The following is a 19,467-nucleotide window of genomic DNA, read 5'->3' as shown; positions in this document are numbered from 1 at the left end:
TGCGCTATATAAATAACTGGTAATAGTAATATGTGTGCGCTATATAAATAACTGGTAATAATAATATGTGTGCGCTATATAAATAACTGGTAATAATAATATGTGTGCGCTATATAAATAACTGGTAATAATAATATGTGTGCGCTATATAAATAACTGGTAATAATAATATGTGTGCGCTATATAAATAACTGGTAATAATAATATGTGTGCGCTATATAAATAACTGGTAATAGTAATATGTGTGCGCTATATAAATAACTGGTAATAGTAATATGTGTGCGCTATATAAATAACTGGTAATAGTAATATGTGTGCGCTATATAAATAACTGGTAATAATAATATGTGTGCGCTATATAAATAACTGGTAATAATAATATGTGTGCGCTATATAAATAACTGGTAATAATAATATGTGTGCGCTATATAAATAACTGGTAATAATAATATGTGTGCGCTATATAAATAACTGGTAATAATAATATGTGTGCGCTATATAAATAACTGGTAATAATAATATGTGTGCGCTATATAAATAACTGGTAATAATAATATGTGTGCGCTATATAAATAACTGGTAATAACAATATGTGTGCGCTATATAAATAACTGGTAATAATAATATGTGTGCGCTATATAAATAACTGGTAATAATAATATGTGTGCGCTATATAAATAACTGGTAATAATAATATGTGAAAATCTCTGAGAAAAAAAAATGCCAAAAGCGCTGGTGTAAAATCTCTTTATGGGACCATTTATGTAATACAAGGAAAACATACAATGGATAAAACACACAGCTCTTGTCTGAAGTAAACAGATTGGCACAGAATGGGGGGGGGGAGGCAGCTTCCATTGCAGACAGTCCATATTTAAGGGCAAATATAATAACCAAATGGATTTCCATCCGTGTTTAAGCTTAACTGGAAGCAGCAACATTCTCACATATTAGGGGAAAGTGACCCAGTTTTATAGTGTGTACTTTACATTAATAATGGCAATTTATAATGAAAAAACAGATTTGAAAAAAAAAAAAATTATTATTCCTTGAAAGTAATCAGGAATATAGGGGCTGATTCCGTGATGAACGTAATAGAGGGACCCCTGAGGAAGGCACAAGCCGATACATGTTGGGAACTACACACCGATCACTCCGATCCCATCAGAGACTCATCATCATAGCGGAGTCCCACTCCTTAGTCTCCTCGCGGCGACGAGTCGAGCCGCCGTGCAGTGTCTGCTGAGCCCAGGAGTTGCACAATCTCGCGAGAGTGCACACACCCGGAAGTCTCGCAGATCGCCGGTGGGGACACAGCTCACCAGCAGCGCGTCCTGACACGCGCTGCTCTACACAGCGGAGCCAAGGACTGGAGGACCACAGACGGGAGAAGAGGACTTCACTAACCCCGGAGGTGAAGAGACAAGCACGTCGAGGGTAAGTTTTGTGCACCTGGGGGATACGGGACGCCGCCCCGCCAGACACAAACTTGGATACCCCGCGTTTAGGACTTCGATTGACTCACAGCTACACCTTCCTGGTACACTACCCTAGGTAGTATCACTGACTGCCCTGTATCCCAGTTGATACATACCCCCACCATCCTACATATACCCTGCCCCGAATTCCAGTTCCTATACTGAGATTCATTGCCATCTTACATATACCCTGCCCCGAATCCAGTTCCCCCACTGAGATTCATCACTCTGCAATAAGTTATACATGTAAGGGGCATTGCGACCCCCTATCATATTAATTAATAAAATAATCCCTTTTTACATTTTCATCTACTGTGTCAGTTTTACGTATTACACCAAGTGTAGCGCCGACCTCTAAACCACAATTGTTTATCCTATAAAATTTGGGGTGGGTATCCCCAGAGAGGTCCGCAGCAAGCACTGCAACATATACAGCCACATAACTATCCTAGCGCAGGTCTCCACCATTTCCTTGGTAATAGAGGGACTGATTCAGTGATGTACAGGAATATATAGGCTGATTCAGTGTTGTACAGTAATATAGCAGCTAATTCAGTGATGTACGGTAATATAGGGGCTGATTCAGTGATATACGGTAATATAGGGGCTGATTCAGTGATGTACGGTAATTTAGGGGCTGATTCAGTGATGTACGGTAATATAGGGGCTGATTCAGTGATGTACGGTAATTTAGGGGCTGATTCAGTGATGTACGGTAATATAGGGGCTGATTCAGTGATGTACGGTAATATAGGGGCTGATTCAGTGATATACGGTAATATAGGGGCTGATTCAGTGATGTACGGTAATTTAGGGGCTGATTCAGTGATGTACAGTAATTTAGGGGCTGATTCAGTGATGTACGGTAATATAGGGGCTGATTCAGTGATGTACGGTAATATAGGGGCTGATTCAGTGATGTATGGGAATATAGGGGCTGATTCACTGATGTACGGTAATATAGGGACTGATTCAGTGATGTACGGTAATATAGGGTCTGATTCAGTGATGTACGGTAATATAGGGTCTGATTCAGTGATGTACGGTAATATAGGGGCTGATTCAGTGATGTACAGTAATATAGGGGCTGATTCAGTGATGTACGGTAATATAGGGGCTGATTCAGTGATGTACGGTAATATAGGGGCTGATTCAGTGATGTACGGTAATATAGGGGCTGATTCAGTGATGTACGGTAATATAGGGGCTGATTCAGTGATGTATGGTAATATAGGGGCTGATTCAGTGATGTACGGTTATATATGGACTGATTCAGTGATGTACGGTAATATAGGGGCTGATTCAGTGATGTACGGTAATATAGGGGCTGATTTAGTGATGTACGGTAATATAGGGGCTGATTCAGTGATGTACGGTAATATAGGGCTGATTCAGTGATGTAAGGTAATATAGGGGCTGATTCAGTGATGTACGGTAATATAGGGGCTGATTCAGTGATGTACGGTAATATAGGGGCTGATTCAGTGATGTACGGTAATATAGGGGCTGATTCAGTGATGTACAGGAATATAGGGCTGATTCAGTGATGTACAGTAATATAGGGGCTGATTCAGTGATGTACGGTAATATATGGACTGATTCAGTGATGTACGGTAATATAGGGTCTGATTCAGTGATGTACGGTAATATAGGGTCTGATTCAGTGATGTACGGTAATATAGGGCTGATTCAGTGATGTACGGTAATATAGGGGCTGAATCAGTGATGTACGGTAATATAGGGGCTGATTCAGTGATGTATGGTAATATAGGGTCTGATTCAGTGATGTACGGTAATATAGGGCTGATTCAGTGATGTACGGTAATATAGGGGCTGATTCAGTGATGTACAGTAATATAGGGGCTGATTCAGTGATGTACGGTAATATAGGGGCTGATTCAGTGATGTACGGGAATATAGGGGCTGATTCAGTGATGTACGGGAATATAGGGGCTGATTCAGTGATGTACGGGAATATAGGGGCTGATTCAGTGATGTACGGTAATATAGGGGCTGATTCAGTGATGTACGGTAATATAGGGGCTGATTCAGTGATGTACGGTGTGACGATTAATCGCAAGAATAATCACTAGAAATTATATTTTGTGAACTATGCAGGCGATGTACCTTAATTGAACTGTGGGCCTGATTCAGACCCGCTCGCGAGCGCTCGCAAGCGGGTCGATGGTGCCCTAGTGCGCATGCGCACGACGAAGGCTGCTCCGTCGTGCGCATGCGCAAGACCTGGCTAGCGACGGGTAAGCCGTCGCTCTGGGTCTCGCACCAAAGGGGACGTGCTGTCGATGGTGAGTGACAGCATGCCCCCTTTGGTGGGCGTGCCTGGGGCGTGGCTGCCAGATGGAGGTGTTCCCATGGGAACGCCTACCGTCTGGGTCCGGCCCCACTGACATCACTAGTGATGTCAGTGGGAGTGATTTTGGCTCTGATAGAGCCAAAATCACTCCAGGGCTTGCAGTCACCGAGACCCTACCGCAGGGTCTCGTCGCAAGCCCGATGGTCGCGATGGTCTTGACCATCGCAACCATCTTTTTGGCCGCTCGCATATGCTGTGGGTGGTCATCCACAGCTGTGCGAGCGGCCAGGAGGCTGCTCCAAGTTTAGGTAGGATGGCCCTGATTCAGAGCGAGCGCTCTGGTCAGAGCGTCCAACCAATCAGATTCCAGGTATTATCTTCTAGAACGTGCTAGATAAATGAGAAGTAGAATCTGATTGGTTGCTATGGGCAACATCACTTCTTAAATAGAACTCCCATCTTAGTAAATGTATCCCTTATAGTCTGTATACAAATGGATGTGAGGTCATGTGTGAACAACTAGCCCTCTCCCTTTTTATGACCCCTGAAGCCAGTGTCATGGATCGAAAGTCCTAAAAACTAGACCTATTTTTACTTTAGTGTTACTTCTAAAGACTCTTGTTATGCTATAGAGGCTGAGATAAGGATTCTGGTATTTACTATAGGATAGGTCTTGAAGGGGGAACTTGAAGAGTGAGTTATATCATCACTTATCTTTAAAGCAGGGACCCTGTTAGTTTGGCCAGGTAACCCTGTATTGGAAACCTATTAATCTCAAACCCTGCTGACTTGATTGGGAGAGTATGAACAAAGAATTAGGGATGTATAAAAAGGAATACCATCCAGCATTCAATGTCCACTCCTTGGGGTTCAGACAGTCAGGTCTGGGAGTGGATATTCCTGTGGGTGAGATCCCCCCCCCCATCACCAGTGCTAAGAACTTTATTGTGAGTTGTCTTAGGGACTCTGAGTTTTCACTCTTAGTTTTTTTGAAAATATTTGCATTATAATCTGTCATTTTATTAATATTTTTGTAACTAAGCCTTGAAAATATTTTTTGGATTACACACATTTAATCTAGCATATTCTCCGTGATTCTTCTTGAACTTGCGTGCCTGGATAGGCCCATGCTACATTTTTGGGTCATTTGTATGTGATTTATTATTATTAATCTTTTGGGAGATCGCAGACCTTCAGAGAACCGTCTGCATGGTGGCAGAAGAACCAGGTATTTTGATAAGTAACCGCAGTGCGCCAGTGTCACAACACGAGATGTGCGCTGACCCTTGTGTTTTGATTTTGGTTCTGGATCGGATTTTGGATTTTTTTCCTTGGTGTTTTTGTTGTCGTGTTTTGGTTTTGGATCTGGATTTTACATGTTCCTTCCTCCCTTACATCTTCCTTCCTCACTTACATCTTCTCAGCTACCTTACATCTTCTCAGCTACCTTACATCTTCCCTCCTCCCTTACATCTTCCCTCCTCCCTTACATCTTCTCAGCTACCTTACATCTTCTCAGCTACCTTACATCTTCTCAGCTACCTTACATCTTTCCAGCTCCTTTACATCTGCCCTTCTCCCTTACATCTCCCTCCTCACTTACATCTTCCCTTTCCCTTACATCTTCCCTCCTCCCTAACATATTTCCTCCTCCCTTTCATCTTCCCAGATCCCTTACATCTCTCCAGCTCAAGTACATATTCCCTCCTACCTTACGTCTTTGCTCATCCCTTACATATTCCCTTCTCCCTTATATCTTCCCTTCTCCACTACATTTTCCCTTCACCCTTACATCTTTTTGTCACACTTACATCTTCCCTCCTTCGTTAAATTTTCCCTCCTCCCTTACATCTTCCCTCCTCCCTTACATCTTCCCTACTCCCTTACATCTTTCCCTGCTCCCTTACATCTTCCCTCCTCCCTAACAACTTCCCTCCTCCCTTACACCATCCCTCCTCCCTTATACCATCCCTCCTCCCTTACAACTTCCCTCCTCCCTTACAACTTCCCTCTTCCCTTACAACTTCCCTCCTCCCTTACATCTTCTCTCCCCCCTTACATTTTCTCTCCTCCCTTACACCATCCCTCCTCCCTTACACCATCCCTCCTCCCTTACATCTTTCCTCTTCCCTTACATCTTCTTAGCTACCTTACATCTTCCCTACTTCATTACTTCTTCCCTCTTCCCTTTCATCTTGCCTCCTCCCAAACATCTTCCCTCCTCCCAAACATCTTCCCTTCCCTCCTCCCTTACATCTTGTCAGCTACCTTACATCTTCCCTCCTCCCTTACATTTTTCCTCCTCCCTTAAATTTTCCCTCCTCTATTACATCTTCTCAGCTCCCTTACATCTTCCCTCCTCCCTTACATCTTCCCTCCTCCCTTACATCTTCCCTCCTCCCTTACATCTTCTCAGCTACCTTACATCTTCTCAGCTACCTTACATCTTCTCAGCTACCTTACATCTTTCCAGCTCCTTTACATCTGCCCTTCTCCCTTACATCTCCCTCCTCACTTACATCTTCCCTCTTCCCTTACATCTTCCCTCCTCCCTAACATATTTCCTCCTCCCTTTCATCTTCCCAGATCCCTTACATCTCTCCAGCTCAAGTACATATTCCCTCCTACCTTACGTCTTTGCTCATCCCTTACATATTCCCTTCTCCCTTATATCTTCCCTTCTCCACTACATTTTCCCTTCACCCTTACATCTTTTTGGCACACTTACATCTTCCCTCCTTCGTTAAATTTTCCCTCCTCCCTTACATCTTCCCTCCTCCCTTACATCTTCCCTACTCCCTTACATCTTTCCCTGCTCCCTTACATCTTCCCTCCTCCCTAACAACTTCCCTCCTCCCTTACACCATCCCTCCTCCCTTATACCATCCCTCCTCCCTTATACCATCCCTCCTCCCTTACAACTTCCCTCCTCCCTTACAACTTCCCTCTTCCCTTACAACTTCCCTCCTCCCTTACATCTTCTCTCCCCCCTTACATCTTCTCTCCTCCCTTACACCATCCCTCCTCCCTTACACCATCCCTCCTCCCTTACATCTTTCCTCTTCCCTTACATCTTCTCAGCTCCCTTACATCTTCCCTCCTCCCTTACATCTTCCCTCCTCCCTTACATCTTCTCAGCTACCTTACATCTTCTCAGCTACCTTACATCTTCTCAGCTACCTTACATCTTCTCAGCTACCTTACATCTTTCCAGCTCCTTTACATCTGCCCTTCTCCCTTACATCTCCCTCCTCACTTACATCTTCCCTCTTCCCTTACATCTTCCCTTCTCCCATATATCTTCTGTCCTACCTTAAATCTCTCGTCCCTTACATCTTTACTCCTCCCTTTTATATTTCCTCCTCCCTTTCATCTTGTCAGCTCCTTTACATCTTCCCTCCTCCCTTCCATGTTCTCAGCTCTCTTACATCTTTCTATTTCTGTTACATCTTCTCAGCTCTCTTCCATTTTCCCTCCTCCCTTCCATCTTCCCTTCTCCCTTACATCTTCCCTTCTCCCTTACATCTTTCCAGCTCCCTTACATCTTTCCAGCTCCCTTACATCTTCCCTACTACCTTACTTATTCGTTACTACCTTACATCTTCTCAGCTCGCTTACTTTTTCCCTGCTCCCTTACATTTTCCCTGCTCCTTTACATCTTTCCTACTCCCTTACATCTTCTTACGTCCCTTACATTTTCTTACCTCCTCCCTTACATCTTCCCTCCTCACTAACCTCTTCCCTCCTCACTAACCTCTTCCCTCCTCACTAACACGTTCCCTCCTCTCTTACATTTTCCCTCCTCCCTTACATCTTTCCAGCTCAATTACATCTTCCCTCCTCCCTTACATCTTCCCTCCTCCTTTACATCTTCCCTCCTCCCTTACATCTTCCCTCCTCCTTTACATCTTCCCTCCTCCTTTACATCTTCCCTCCTCCTTTACATCTTCCCTCCTCCCTTTCATCTTCCCTCCTCCCTTTCATCTTCCCTGCTCCCTTCCATCCTCCCTGCTCCCTTCCATCTTCCCTGCTCCCTTCCATCTTCCCTGCTCCCTTCCATTTTCCCTGCTCCCTTCCATCTTCCCTGCTCCCTTCCATCGTCTCTGCTCCCTTCCATCGTCTCTGCTCCCTTCCATCGTCTCTGCTCCCTTCCATCTTCCCTGCTCCCTTCCATCGTCTCTGCTCCCTTCCATCGTCTCTGCTCCCTTCCATCTTCCCTGCTCCCTACCATCTTCCCTGCTCCCTTCCATCGCTCTGCTCCCTTCCATCGTCTCTGCTCCCTTCCATCGTCTCTGCTCCCTTCCTTCATCTCTGCTCCCTTCCATCCTCTCTGCTCCCTTACATCTTCCCTGCTCCCTTACATCTTACCTGCCATGTGAAGCCATGAACAGTTGTGATCTTATTTACATCTAAAAATCATGTAGGAAGTTATTTAAGACAGGTTTATTTTTCTTCCCAAGACATTGATTTTTGAGATACATCAGGAGATGGAGTACAAAACAAGTATTATGTAAACCCATCTACATTTGCTAACCAGTCTTATCCTATGGAATTATTAAATAACCGATCCCTCTGTAGCATTAAAATAATATTCAAAAAAGCAACTCTGGGCCTTTTAGGGATCTTCTACTTTTGGATAATCTTGGTGTTGAAGTCTAAGCATCTACTGAATTAGTACAAGACAAGATATCCCTGAAATACTGTCTGTTACATAGCCAATAAGTGGATTTTTCCTTCATATCTTCATTCACATATACATTGGAACAAGTCGTTGTTCGGAGACCCCAGTTTGCTCAGAGAATTTTGGTGTCTAGTAGCCATTCCTTAGCATGCTTGTAGAGGGCAATTTGGCTGTATGGTGTTATGCCCAGGTTCTGTAAAGCTATAGATGGTGGCATGCCAGACCTATTTCTTCAATGTAGACTCTAGATACAGTAATTGCTAATAAAATAAAAAATTCTGCCTCTGTTTCAGCAACCACGGAATTAACATTGTGCCATGTCCCCAAATATAAATCCACAGCAAGTGTAGTGGTTGGTATCCCTACTTTAATGAACATATAAAAGTGCAGCAGAGGAAGAAGTGCCTTAAGTCACCCAGCAAAGTGAAGCCTGTGGATTGAGGAGTGTTGTCTGCAGGCTGGGGAGCTGGATATATGGTATCAGCCCGAAAATATTTTTCACATTATGGAGTATTTGGATGAGGAGGACCAGCTTGGAACTAGAATATAGGGTGATATCAGACCACGTCTGCTTTCATAGGGGGATGGGTGATTGGGTATGCTTCTGATCTGGGGGGGTAAGAGGAATAAAGGGGAGCATAGATGTTGGTGTCACTCCCTGCTTATTCCTCAATTATGCTGCCTCTGGCCCCCACTGTGAGGAACCAAATTTTGCCACACTCTGCCCTTTTGGGGTGAAAGAAGGAGGCTGCGATAGTCCTTTAAAAAGTAGTGTAGAAACAATATACATACACAATCCCTGTGCCACTGGGGGTGGGTCTTGCTCATTGTTGGGGTTCCCTATGCATTTTGATTGTCCCATTACCTTGGTGGGTGAGTCGGTTCTTCTCCATGGATGTGCTAGGTAAAGGCTAACGGTTACCTGCCATTCTTGCAAGTTGGATAAGCTGGGCTAATTCAATGGCTCTGGTCCTTTCCCTCCTGACTCTGGACAGTCAGGTTCTGTGGCCACAGGGGCATCCCCATAAATGGCTGGGACTTCACTCACCCCTTGCAGATGTTCCACACTTGTAAGTGCCTCTGGCTGTATTTTATCCTTTGCTGCATGCTTGCTCTTAGATTGTTTTCTATTTTAATTCTGTAGCTGCATTGCTTCTTTCTGGCAACTAGATTTCCAAACAGCTGCTGCTGACCTCTTCCCCCCCCCCCGTGTTGTGCTGGGCTGTATATCCCCTGCTCTTCATCCTGCAGATCCCTTCTTCTACTGCTTCCTTGCAAGTGACCATGCCTCTACCCTGCCCCATGTTTTAACCCATCCTAGCCTGTCCTGACCCTGCCACCACTTACTGGCTAGATAACCCAGGAGATGGCCCAAGTGCTAAAAGAAAAATGGGTATACCTACCCTCCTCCCCCCCTCTTTCTTCCCACCACTGGCCTGCATGTCACCTAGCACTCTTCCTCCATATCTGCCTCCGGCACCAACTCTGAGGCAATTCCTCTCCCAATAGAACTGATTGCCCCAAAGACTCCTCCATACCATTTTCCCCTCTTCCCATATGCGGGAATAGATGGCAAGGAAATGGTAGATTACTGTGATGTCCCTGAGAGTATTCAGACTTTTATTTAATGCAAGAAAATGATGTTCCATAGGAAATTGTTATGGGAAAAGAGCGCAGATGCACTACGGTATTTGTATGACTTCAGCAAGAAGGACAGTTGCAGACTATGCATCAGAGACTGTGATTGTTAAAGCAAATTATGTGCAAATGACTGAGGAGAAGAAAGTAAATTGTGATGACTACCCATGGTTGAAACTGCCAGCTGGCCAGGATGTCACTCTCCAAGGGAGCCATTTGACATGGTTGGAATGCAGGTCAGGCAGCAGGGAAGGTTCTTCACAGATTACCCCAGTTTTGCCTTTTGCTCTAAGCTCTAGGTTCCATTAAGGAGCCTCCATGATGTTCTGGCCTAAAAGTGGAGCACATATGACATCATGACGTTCTGATGTCATGAAGCAGCGGAGTTAAGGTTTTAGTTGGTCAAGTTTTTCACTTTGCCAGGGGCGCCCGGATTCCTAGACATGGTGAAGGTGGTGTGAGTGGCATAGTAGACATTGTGGAAAGTTAGCCGAGTATGACAAAGGGGTTTGGTATTTTGGTTCACAATGTGGCTGTTTTCCCAGAGAAAAGTGCTTTACAGGACTGTAAATGACTCCTAGAATAAAGATAATTATTTGGATGTGGCTGAGATCGCTGGGTAATGATTATAGGAAAGGAGGATACCTCAATCATATAAGAGGGTGGTTCACAATCTTCCTAAAATGTTTGTAAAAAGTAGGCAAGTGTGGCATGCATGTACATTGGGCAAGCCACGTCTGTGAGCAGGACGGGATCATACCAGAACCACAGACCTGGCAATAGTCATTCCATGCATTGCAAGCTAAACTTATTTCTAATTGTGATACTGTATGTGGCCATAAGAAATTATATTTAATGGGGGAACTATCACAATATTGTTAAATCAGCGCCTAAGCATCAAAGGTATCCAGAAATTAAATGGTTACATCTATTAAAAAGTGATTTATTCCCTAAAAATATATGTAATACCATAGTTGTAATACCATTGAGGCTATTGACACTGTTGCTTTTTCCTCTCTGCTGGACTCTCTTCTCTCCCCTATCCCTTCTCTCTCCTGTCCTGAACAAGCTACTTCCCTGTACAATGCCTCCCTTACTTCTGCTCTTGACTCTGTTCCTCCAGCAACAACTACTCCCCCTCGCAGATCCACACCACAACCCTGGCATTCCAAATGCACCAGGTACCAGCAAAAGTGTTCAAGAATTGATGAGTGCCAGTGGAGGAAATAGCGCTCTATGGCTGACTTCCTCCATTTCATATTTATTCTCATATCCTACAGTGCTGCCCTGTCCCTCTCCAAACAATCATATTTCAAGAACCTCATCTCCTCCCAGTCTGCAAACCCCCGGCGTCTCTTTGCAACTTTCAACTCCCTTCTCTGCCCTTCCCCCTCCTCGCCTCCCCTCCTCACTCTCTGCCCTTAACTTTGCCACCTACTTTACATCTAAAATTGACTACATATGTGAGGACATCTTATCCCATCAGACCCTCAGCACTCCTGCCCCTCCTTTCCCTGACCACCCCTCCCCTTCTGTCTCACCAACTCTGACATCCTACTCCCCTGTTTCTGGAGAGGAAGTCATGGCCCTCATCCATTCCTCCCCTCCTTCCACCTCCCCCCTTGACCCTATCCCTTCCCATATCCTCTGTTACCTGTCTCCCTCTGCCTGTTCCCATCTTGCCCACCTCCTCAATCTCTCCCTATCATCTGGCACTGTCCCTTATTAATTCAAACATGCCCTTGTCTCCCCCATTCTTAAAAACCTACCCTGGATCGTAACATACTCTCCAACTACCGACCCATCTCTCACCTCCCTTTTGCTTCCAAACTCCTTGAACGTATTGTTTACAACCGCCTTACCACCTTCCTTTCCTCCCACTCCCTCGACTCATTTTAATCTGGCTTCTGTTCTCTCCACTCCACAAAAGTAAGCAATGAACTCCTTGCTGCCAAATCCAAGGGCCACTACTCTCTGCTCATTCTCCTTGACCTCTCTGCTGCATTTGACACTGTAGACCACCCTATCCTCCTGCAAAACCTTCACTCTCTTGGTTTCCATGGCATTGCCCTCTCCTGGCTGTCCTCCTACCTCTCTGATCGTTCCTTCTCTGTCTCCTCTCAGGACTCCTCTTCCCCCCCACTAACAGTAGGAGTTCCCCAAGGTTCTGTTCTTGGACCTCTCCTTTTCTCCCTATATACATCCTCTCTAGGTGAACTCATTAACTCTTTTGACCTCCAATATCATCTCTATGCTGATGATACTCAAATTTACCTTTCCACCCCTGACCTCTCCTCCTTGCTTCTTACCCGTATCTCCAACTGTCTCTCTGCGATCTCTTCATGGATGTCCCAGCGCTTTCTTAAACTTAACATGTCTAAGACTGAGCTGATCATCTTCCTACCCTCTTCCACTACCTTACTTCCCACAATTTCTTTATCTATTGATGGCACAACTATCTCCACTATCCCCAAAGTGCGCTGTATTGGAGTTATTCTAGACTCCTCCCTCTCCTTTAAACCATACATTCAGCACCTCTCGCAGTCCTGCCACTTCCTCCTAAAAAATATTTCCAGGATTAGACCCTTCCTCACCCAGGATGCCACTAAAACCATCATCCACTCACTGGTCATCTCCAGATTGGACTACTGTAACCTTCTCCTAGCTGGCCTCCCAGTCTACCACCTGTCTCCGCTACAATCGGTCCTCAATGCTGCTGCTTGGCTCATCTTCCTCTCCAGATGTTCTACATCTGCCTCCCCTCTACTTCAAGCCCTACACTGGCTCCCCTTCCCCTTCAGATGCTAATTCAAGGTTCTTACACTCTCCTACAAAGCCCTCACTAAATCCTCTCCCACATACATTTCTGACCTTCTCTCCCTTCACACTCCCGCCCGTCCACTTCGCTCAACAAATGCATGCCACCTCTCATGCCAACTGATTACTTCCTCCCACTTCCGCCTCCAAGATTTTGCCCATGCTGCTCCCCACCTTTGGAACTCTCTCCCTATCAGACTCTCCACCTCACTGCATATCTTCAAACGGGCTCTCAAGACCCACTACTTTATCAAGGCCTTCCAGCTCTCATCCTAACCCACATAATACTCTCTCCTCCCTGTCTTCCCCTTCTGTGTCACGCCTCTCTGTCTGCTCCTCCCCTTCCGTGTCACGCCTGTCTGTCTGCTCCTCCCCTTCTGTGTCACGCCTGTCTGTCTGCCCCTTCCCTTCTGTGTCACGCCTGTCTGTCTGCCCCTCCCCTTTAGAATGTAAGCTCTCACGAGCAGGGATCTTTTCCCTCATGCGCTTCTCCTTATACTTTCTTCTACTGTAACGCGTCTCTGCCAACTCCCTGCTGCTTATTGTGAGTGTTTTAATCACTATTGCAGCAATGTGTATATAATGTCCTTCACTGTACTGTTAGTTACTCGTTTTTTTTTTTGTTTTTTTGTTCACTTATTAGTTTTATCTACTATGTAAGGCGCTGTGGAAGACTTGTGGCACCATATATATAAAGGATAATAATAATAATAATAATAATAATAGTAAATTTTAATCTATTTTAATTCATTTGTTAAACCTTTAAATCTAACTGGAATATTCTGTTACATTTTAGGCATGATTGTCAGTTTAAACATATATTGCATTCACCGGAACCCTGCAATCTGGACAGATCCTGAGGTAAAGTTATCCCTGTTTGTTTGTGTATTGTGAGGGAATATGCCCAGCAGGCATGCCAAACGTGCGGCCCAAATACATATAAGCGCAGATCGGGCAGTGTTTACTGTATTCAAAACTGGTTACACTGGTCTGTGAAGCGATCAGAGACTAAAGAAACCTCTGATCACTTCAGAGGCCAGTGTTCCCAGTGTTGCAGTGCGTGGGTGACATCACCTGCGATGAGAGAAGCCTGCGCCTGCTGGTCTGGATCTAGTTAGATCCACTCAGCAACAGCGTCTGTGCGGGAGAACTGATGGTGTGGACTGGAGCGGTGCCTAGTGGCCAGCATGGAGAGGTAAGTACTGCACAGGGGAGTAAGGCCTGTTCTACACTGGGAGGGTACACACCATAAAGGGCACTACTAGGGGCATTCTAGGGGGCACAACATAAGGGGCACTACTAGAGACATTACTGGGGGCACTACTAGGGGCATTACTTGGGGCACTGCATAAGGGGCACAACTAGGGGTGCTACTGGGGGCACATTAGGGGCACTACTAGGGGTGTTACTGGGGGCACTGCATAAGGGACACAACTAGGGGCATTACCGAAAACATTGCATAAGCGGCACTACTGGGGGCAGTGCATAATGGGCACCACTAGGGTCATTACTGAAGACACTGCATAAGCGGCACTACTGGGGGCACTGCATAATGGGCACCACTAGGGTCATTACTGAAGACACTGCATAAGGGGCACTACAGGGGGCACTGCATAATTTGCACAACTACAATGGCATTGCGTATGGGGTTCTAGTTAGGAGGAAGAATTGCATAATGGGCACAGCTACAGTGGCATTGCATAAGGGGCTCTAATACAGGGGTCATTGCATAATGGACACAACTTCAGGGGGAATTGCATATGGGACACTACTACAGGGGGCACTGCATTGGTTATTATTAATAATAAACATTTTAAAATACATTTAAGACTTTTTTTTTTTTGCAGCCCACACACTCTTAGGGCTAAATTTACTAAGCTGAGAGTTTGGGAAAGTTAGTAATCTCTGCAGAGTTTGGGCATTTTTTCCCATTCTCAAATTTACTAATGTCAAACTCAGGAGAGAAATCTCCTTTGCTACGGAAAAATACTGGAGAGCTGGCAAACCCTCCTCAATTCACCATCGGCAAAACTCGAGAACCTTCTCACTGGTGAAGATAGGATTCTGGAATGTACCAAGCAGAGAGTTTGTAAACTTTTATGAGATGGGAAAACTCTCCTGTAAAAACTCGTGAAAAAAATACACCTGCCTGTGATCTGAGAGTTTGGAAGAAACATACACAGATTGCTGTGATCCATGTATGTTTCTCCCTGTAAATATAGAAAATTAATTTAAATATCCAAAAACAAATGACATAGGGTCCCCCCCTAAAGCTTTACCAGCCCCAGGCTTTCCAGCCTGTCTTGGTTTCTAAGATTATGGGGAACAAAATGTGTAGGGTTCCCCCATAATTTAGAAACCAACACCAGGCTGCAGGTCCAGTCCTGATTTTAAAAATAGAGGGGAAAATTTGCATAGGGTCCCCCCTATATTTAAAACCAGCACCAGACCCAAAATGGCTGGGCTGTTATGCCACAGCCCGGAGACCCTTTCACCAGGGCTCTGGGTCCAAAGCATTATCAGCCTAAGCCGGTCAGGCCAAGCCGGGGATCTCCAGGGGAGGTGGGGACCTCCCCAAAAAAGGGGTCCCCCCTCTCCCTTAACCCCAGGCTTGGTCTCAGCCCGCAGCTCTTCCCCGCACCCCTGGAGCATTGGGTACAGGGGTAATAAAGTAGTTTAAAATAAGTAAACTATTGTATTTTACAGTGGGACTACAGGTGCCAGCATGCTGCCCTTTGGCACTTTTGGAACTACAAGTGTCAGCAGATGGGTGGCACCTATACCCGCACTGTAAAACAAATAGTTAAAGAAAGACAGACAAAAAACCACACTGTTACAAGTATAACTTTGTTACATACACTTACCCATTCAACATACTTACCTATTCCAGATGTTTCTGTCCCCTTCTCCAGTAGAATCCAGATTGACTGGCCCTGCAAAAAAGATTTCATACTCCCCTATATCCCGGTGCTGGTCTCCGCAGTAATTTATGGACTTTGTAAAACAAAAAACCATCTTGCAGATCCATACACCGGGTATCAATATGTGTGTTTCCACACATACTGATATCTCCCGAATGCCAGCTAATAGGACTGCATGGGGTTTGCATGTCCAGCCAGCCAATCAGCGGCCACGCTGACTGTAGAGCTTTATTACCCCCATATCCAATGCTCCAGGGGTGCAGGAAAGAGCCCCGGGCTTCAGACCAAGCCTTGGGTTAAGGGAGAGGAAGGACCCCTTTTTTGGGGCATCCCCAACTTCCCTGAGATCCCCGGCTTGGCCTGACCGGCTTGGGCTGATAATGCTTTGGATCCAGAACCCCGGTGAAAGGGTCTCCGGGCTGTGGCATAACAGCCCGGCCGTTTTGGGTCTGGTGCTGGTTTTAAATATAGGGGGGCCTTATGCATTTTTTTCCCCACTATATTTAAAATCAGGACAGGACCTGCAGCCTGGTGTTGGTTTCTAAATTATGGGGGAACCGTACACCTTTTTTTTTCCCCGTAATCTTAGAAACCAAGACAGGCTGGAAAGCCTGGGGCTGGTTAAGCTTTAGGGGGGGGGGGCTATGTCATTTTTTTTTTTACCCTTTTATTTATAGGTACAACGCAAGCAGCTTACACATATCTCACTGATATATCTCACTGATATGTGCAGGCTGCTTGCTCGGGTCAGTTTTGCAGGGAGAAGATGCTGCAATCTCGGGTGAGTCATCTCCTGCAAAACCTGCTACTCGGGGGAGAAATCTCGTTCTGCGTCACCATCGGCCATCTCTCTCTCAGCTAAGCTCACTTCATGGTAAATTTGCGAGTCTCAGGAGCTTCAAATCACCCGGGCTTAGGTGAAGCTAATCCAGTTAAAAAAAAGCAAACTCTCCCAGACTCGATTCTTAGTAAATTTACCCCTGAGACTTTGAATTTTAGGCCCTGTTGGTATTTTAAGTTTGACATGCCTTGCTCTAACATATTCTGGCTAGTTTATTACATTGTGCTACATATATAGTGTGACCCCACTGACGGTGACACATTGTGCTACATATATAGTGTGACCCCACTGACGGTGACACATTGTGCTACATATATAGTGTGACCCCACTGACTGTGACACATTGTGCTACATATATAGTGTGACCCCACTGACTGTGACACATTGTGCTACATATATAGTGTGACCCCACTGACTGTGACACATTGTGCTACATATATAGTGTGACCCCACTGACTGTGACACATTGTGCTACATATATAGTGTGACCCCACTGACTGTGACACATTGTGCTACATATGTAGTGTGACCCCACTGACTGTGACACATTGTGCTACATATATAGTGTGACCTCACTGACTGTGATACATTGTGCTACATATATAGTGTGACCTCACTGACTGTGACACATTGTGCTACATATGTAGTGTGACCCCTCTGACTGTGACACATTGTGCTACATATATAGTGTGACCTCACTGACTGTGACACATTGTGCTACATATATAGTGTGACCTCACTGACTGTGACACATTGTGCTACATATATAGTGTGACCTCACTGACTGTGACACATTGTGCTACATATATAGTGTGACCCCACTGACTGTGACACATTGTGCTACATATATAGTGTGACCCCACTGACTGTGACACATTCTGCTACATATGTAGTGTGACCCCACTGACTGTGACACATTGTGCTACATATGTAGTGTGACCCCACTGACTGTGACACATTCTGCTACATATGTAGTGTGACCCCACTGACTGTGACACATTGTGCTACATATATAGTGTGACCCCACTGACTGTGACACATTCTGCTACATATATAGTGTGACCCCACTGACTGTGACACATTGTGCTACATATATAGTGTGACCCCACTGACTGTGACACATTGTGCTACATATGTAGTGTGACCTCACTGACTGTGACACATTGTGCTACATATATAGTGTGACCTCACTGACTGTGACACATTGTGCTACATATATAGTGTGACCTCACTGACGGTGACACATTGTGCTACATATATAGTGTGACCTCACTGACTGTGACACATTGTGCTACATATATAGTGTGACCCCACTGACGGTGACACATTCTGCTACATATATAGTGTGACCCCACTGACGGTGACACATTGTGCTACATATATAGTGTGACCCCACTGACTGTGACACATTGTGCTACATATATAGTGTGACCTCACTGACGGTGACACATTGTGCTACATATATAGTGTGACCCCACTGACGGTGACACATTGTGCTACATATATAGTGTGACCTCACTGACGGTGACACATTGTGCTACATATATAGTGTGACCTCACTGACGGTGACACATTGTGCTACATATATAGTGTGACCCCACTGACTGTGATACATTGTGCTACATATATAGTGTGACCCCACTGACTGTGACACATTGTGCTACATATATAGTGTGACCCCACTGACTGTGACACATTGTGCTACATATATAGTGTGATCCCACTGACTGTGACACATTGTGCTACATATATAGTGTGACCCCTCTGACTGTGACACATTGTGCTACATATATAGTGTGACCCCACTGACTGTGACACATTGTGCTACATATATAGTGTGACCTCACTGACTGTGACACATTGTGCTACATATATAGTGTGACCCCACTGACTGTGACACATTGTGCTACATATATAGTGTGACCCCACTGACTGTGACACATTGTGCTACATATATAGTGTGACCCCACTGACTGTGACACATTGTGCTACATATATAGTGTGACCCCACTGACTGTGACACATTGTGCTACATATATAGTGTGACCCCACTGACTGTGACACATTGTGCTACATATATAGTGTGACCTCACTGACTGTGATACATTGTGCTACATATATAGTGTGACCCCACTGACTGTGACACATTGTGCTACATATATAGTGTGACCTCACTGACTGTGACACATTGTGCTACATATATAGTGTGACCCCACTGACTGTGATACATTGTGCTACATATATAGTGTGACCTCACTGACGGTGATACATTGTGCTACATATATAGTGTGACCCCACTGACTGTGATACATTGTGCTACATATATAGTGTGACCCCACTGACGGTGACACATTGTGCTACATATATAGTGTGACCCCACTGACTGTGATACATTGTGCTACATATATAGTGTGATCCCACTGACTGTGACACATTGTGCTACATATATAGTGTGACCCCTCTGACTGTGACACATTGTGCTACATATATAGTGTGACCCCACTGACTGTGACACATTGTGCTACATATATAGTGTGACCTCACTGACTGTGATACATTGTGCTACATATATAGTGTGATCTCACTGACTGTGACACATTGTGCTACATATATAGTGTGACCCCACTGACTGTGACATATTGTGCTACATATATAGTGTGACCCCACTGACTGTGACACATTGTGCTACATATATAGTGTGACCCCACTGACTGTGACACATTGTGCTACATATATAGTGTGACCTCACTGACTGTGACACATTGTGCTACATATAT

At 45.0% G+C, this 19,467-nt stretch overlaps 1 protein-coding gene across 1 annotated transcript in view; it reads left to right on the top strand.

Annotated features, from left to right (window-relative positions):
* Nucleotides 1-19,467, top strand: part of LOC148435881 (cytochrome P450 4B1-like) — a 351,835-nt gene that overhangs the window by 256,275 nt on the left and 76,093 nt on the right. The window contains exon 10 of the mRNA XM_088465383.1: nucleotides 13,725-13,789. Coding sequence (XP_088321509.1) covers nucleotides 13,725-13,789 — 65 coding nt within the window. The remainder of the gene's footprint in view (nucleotides 1-13,724; nucleotides 13,790-19,467) is intronic.

This window comes from Taudactylus pleione, unplaced genomic scaffold (genome assembly GCF_031769625.1).
Source record: "Taudactylus pleione unplaced genomic scaffold, aTauple2 ptg001987l, whole genome shotgun sequence".
NCBI classification, from domain to species: Eukaryota; Metazoa; Chordata; class Amphibia; order Anura; family Myobatrachidae; genus Taudactylus; species Taudactylus pleione.
The sequence above is the reverse complement of the archived record's forward strand: the minus strand, read 5'-3'. Positions and strand labels throughout refer to the sequence as shown.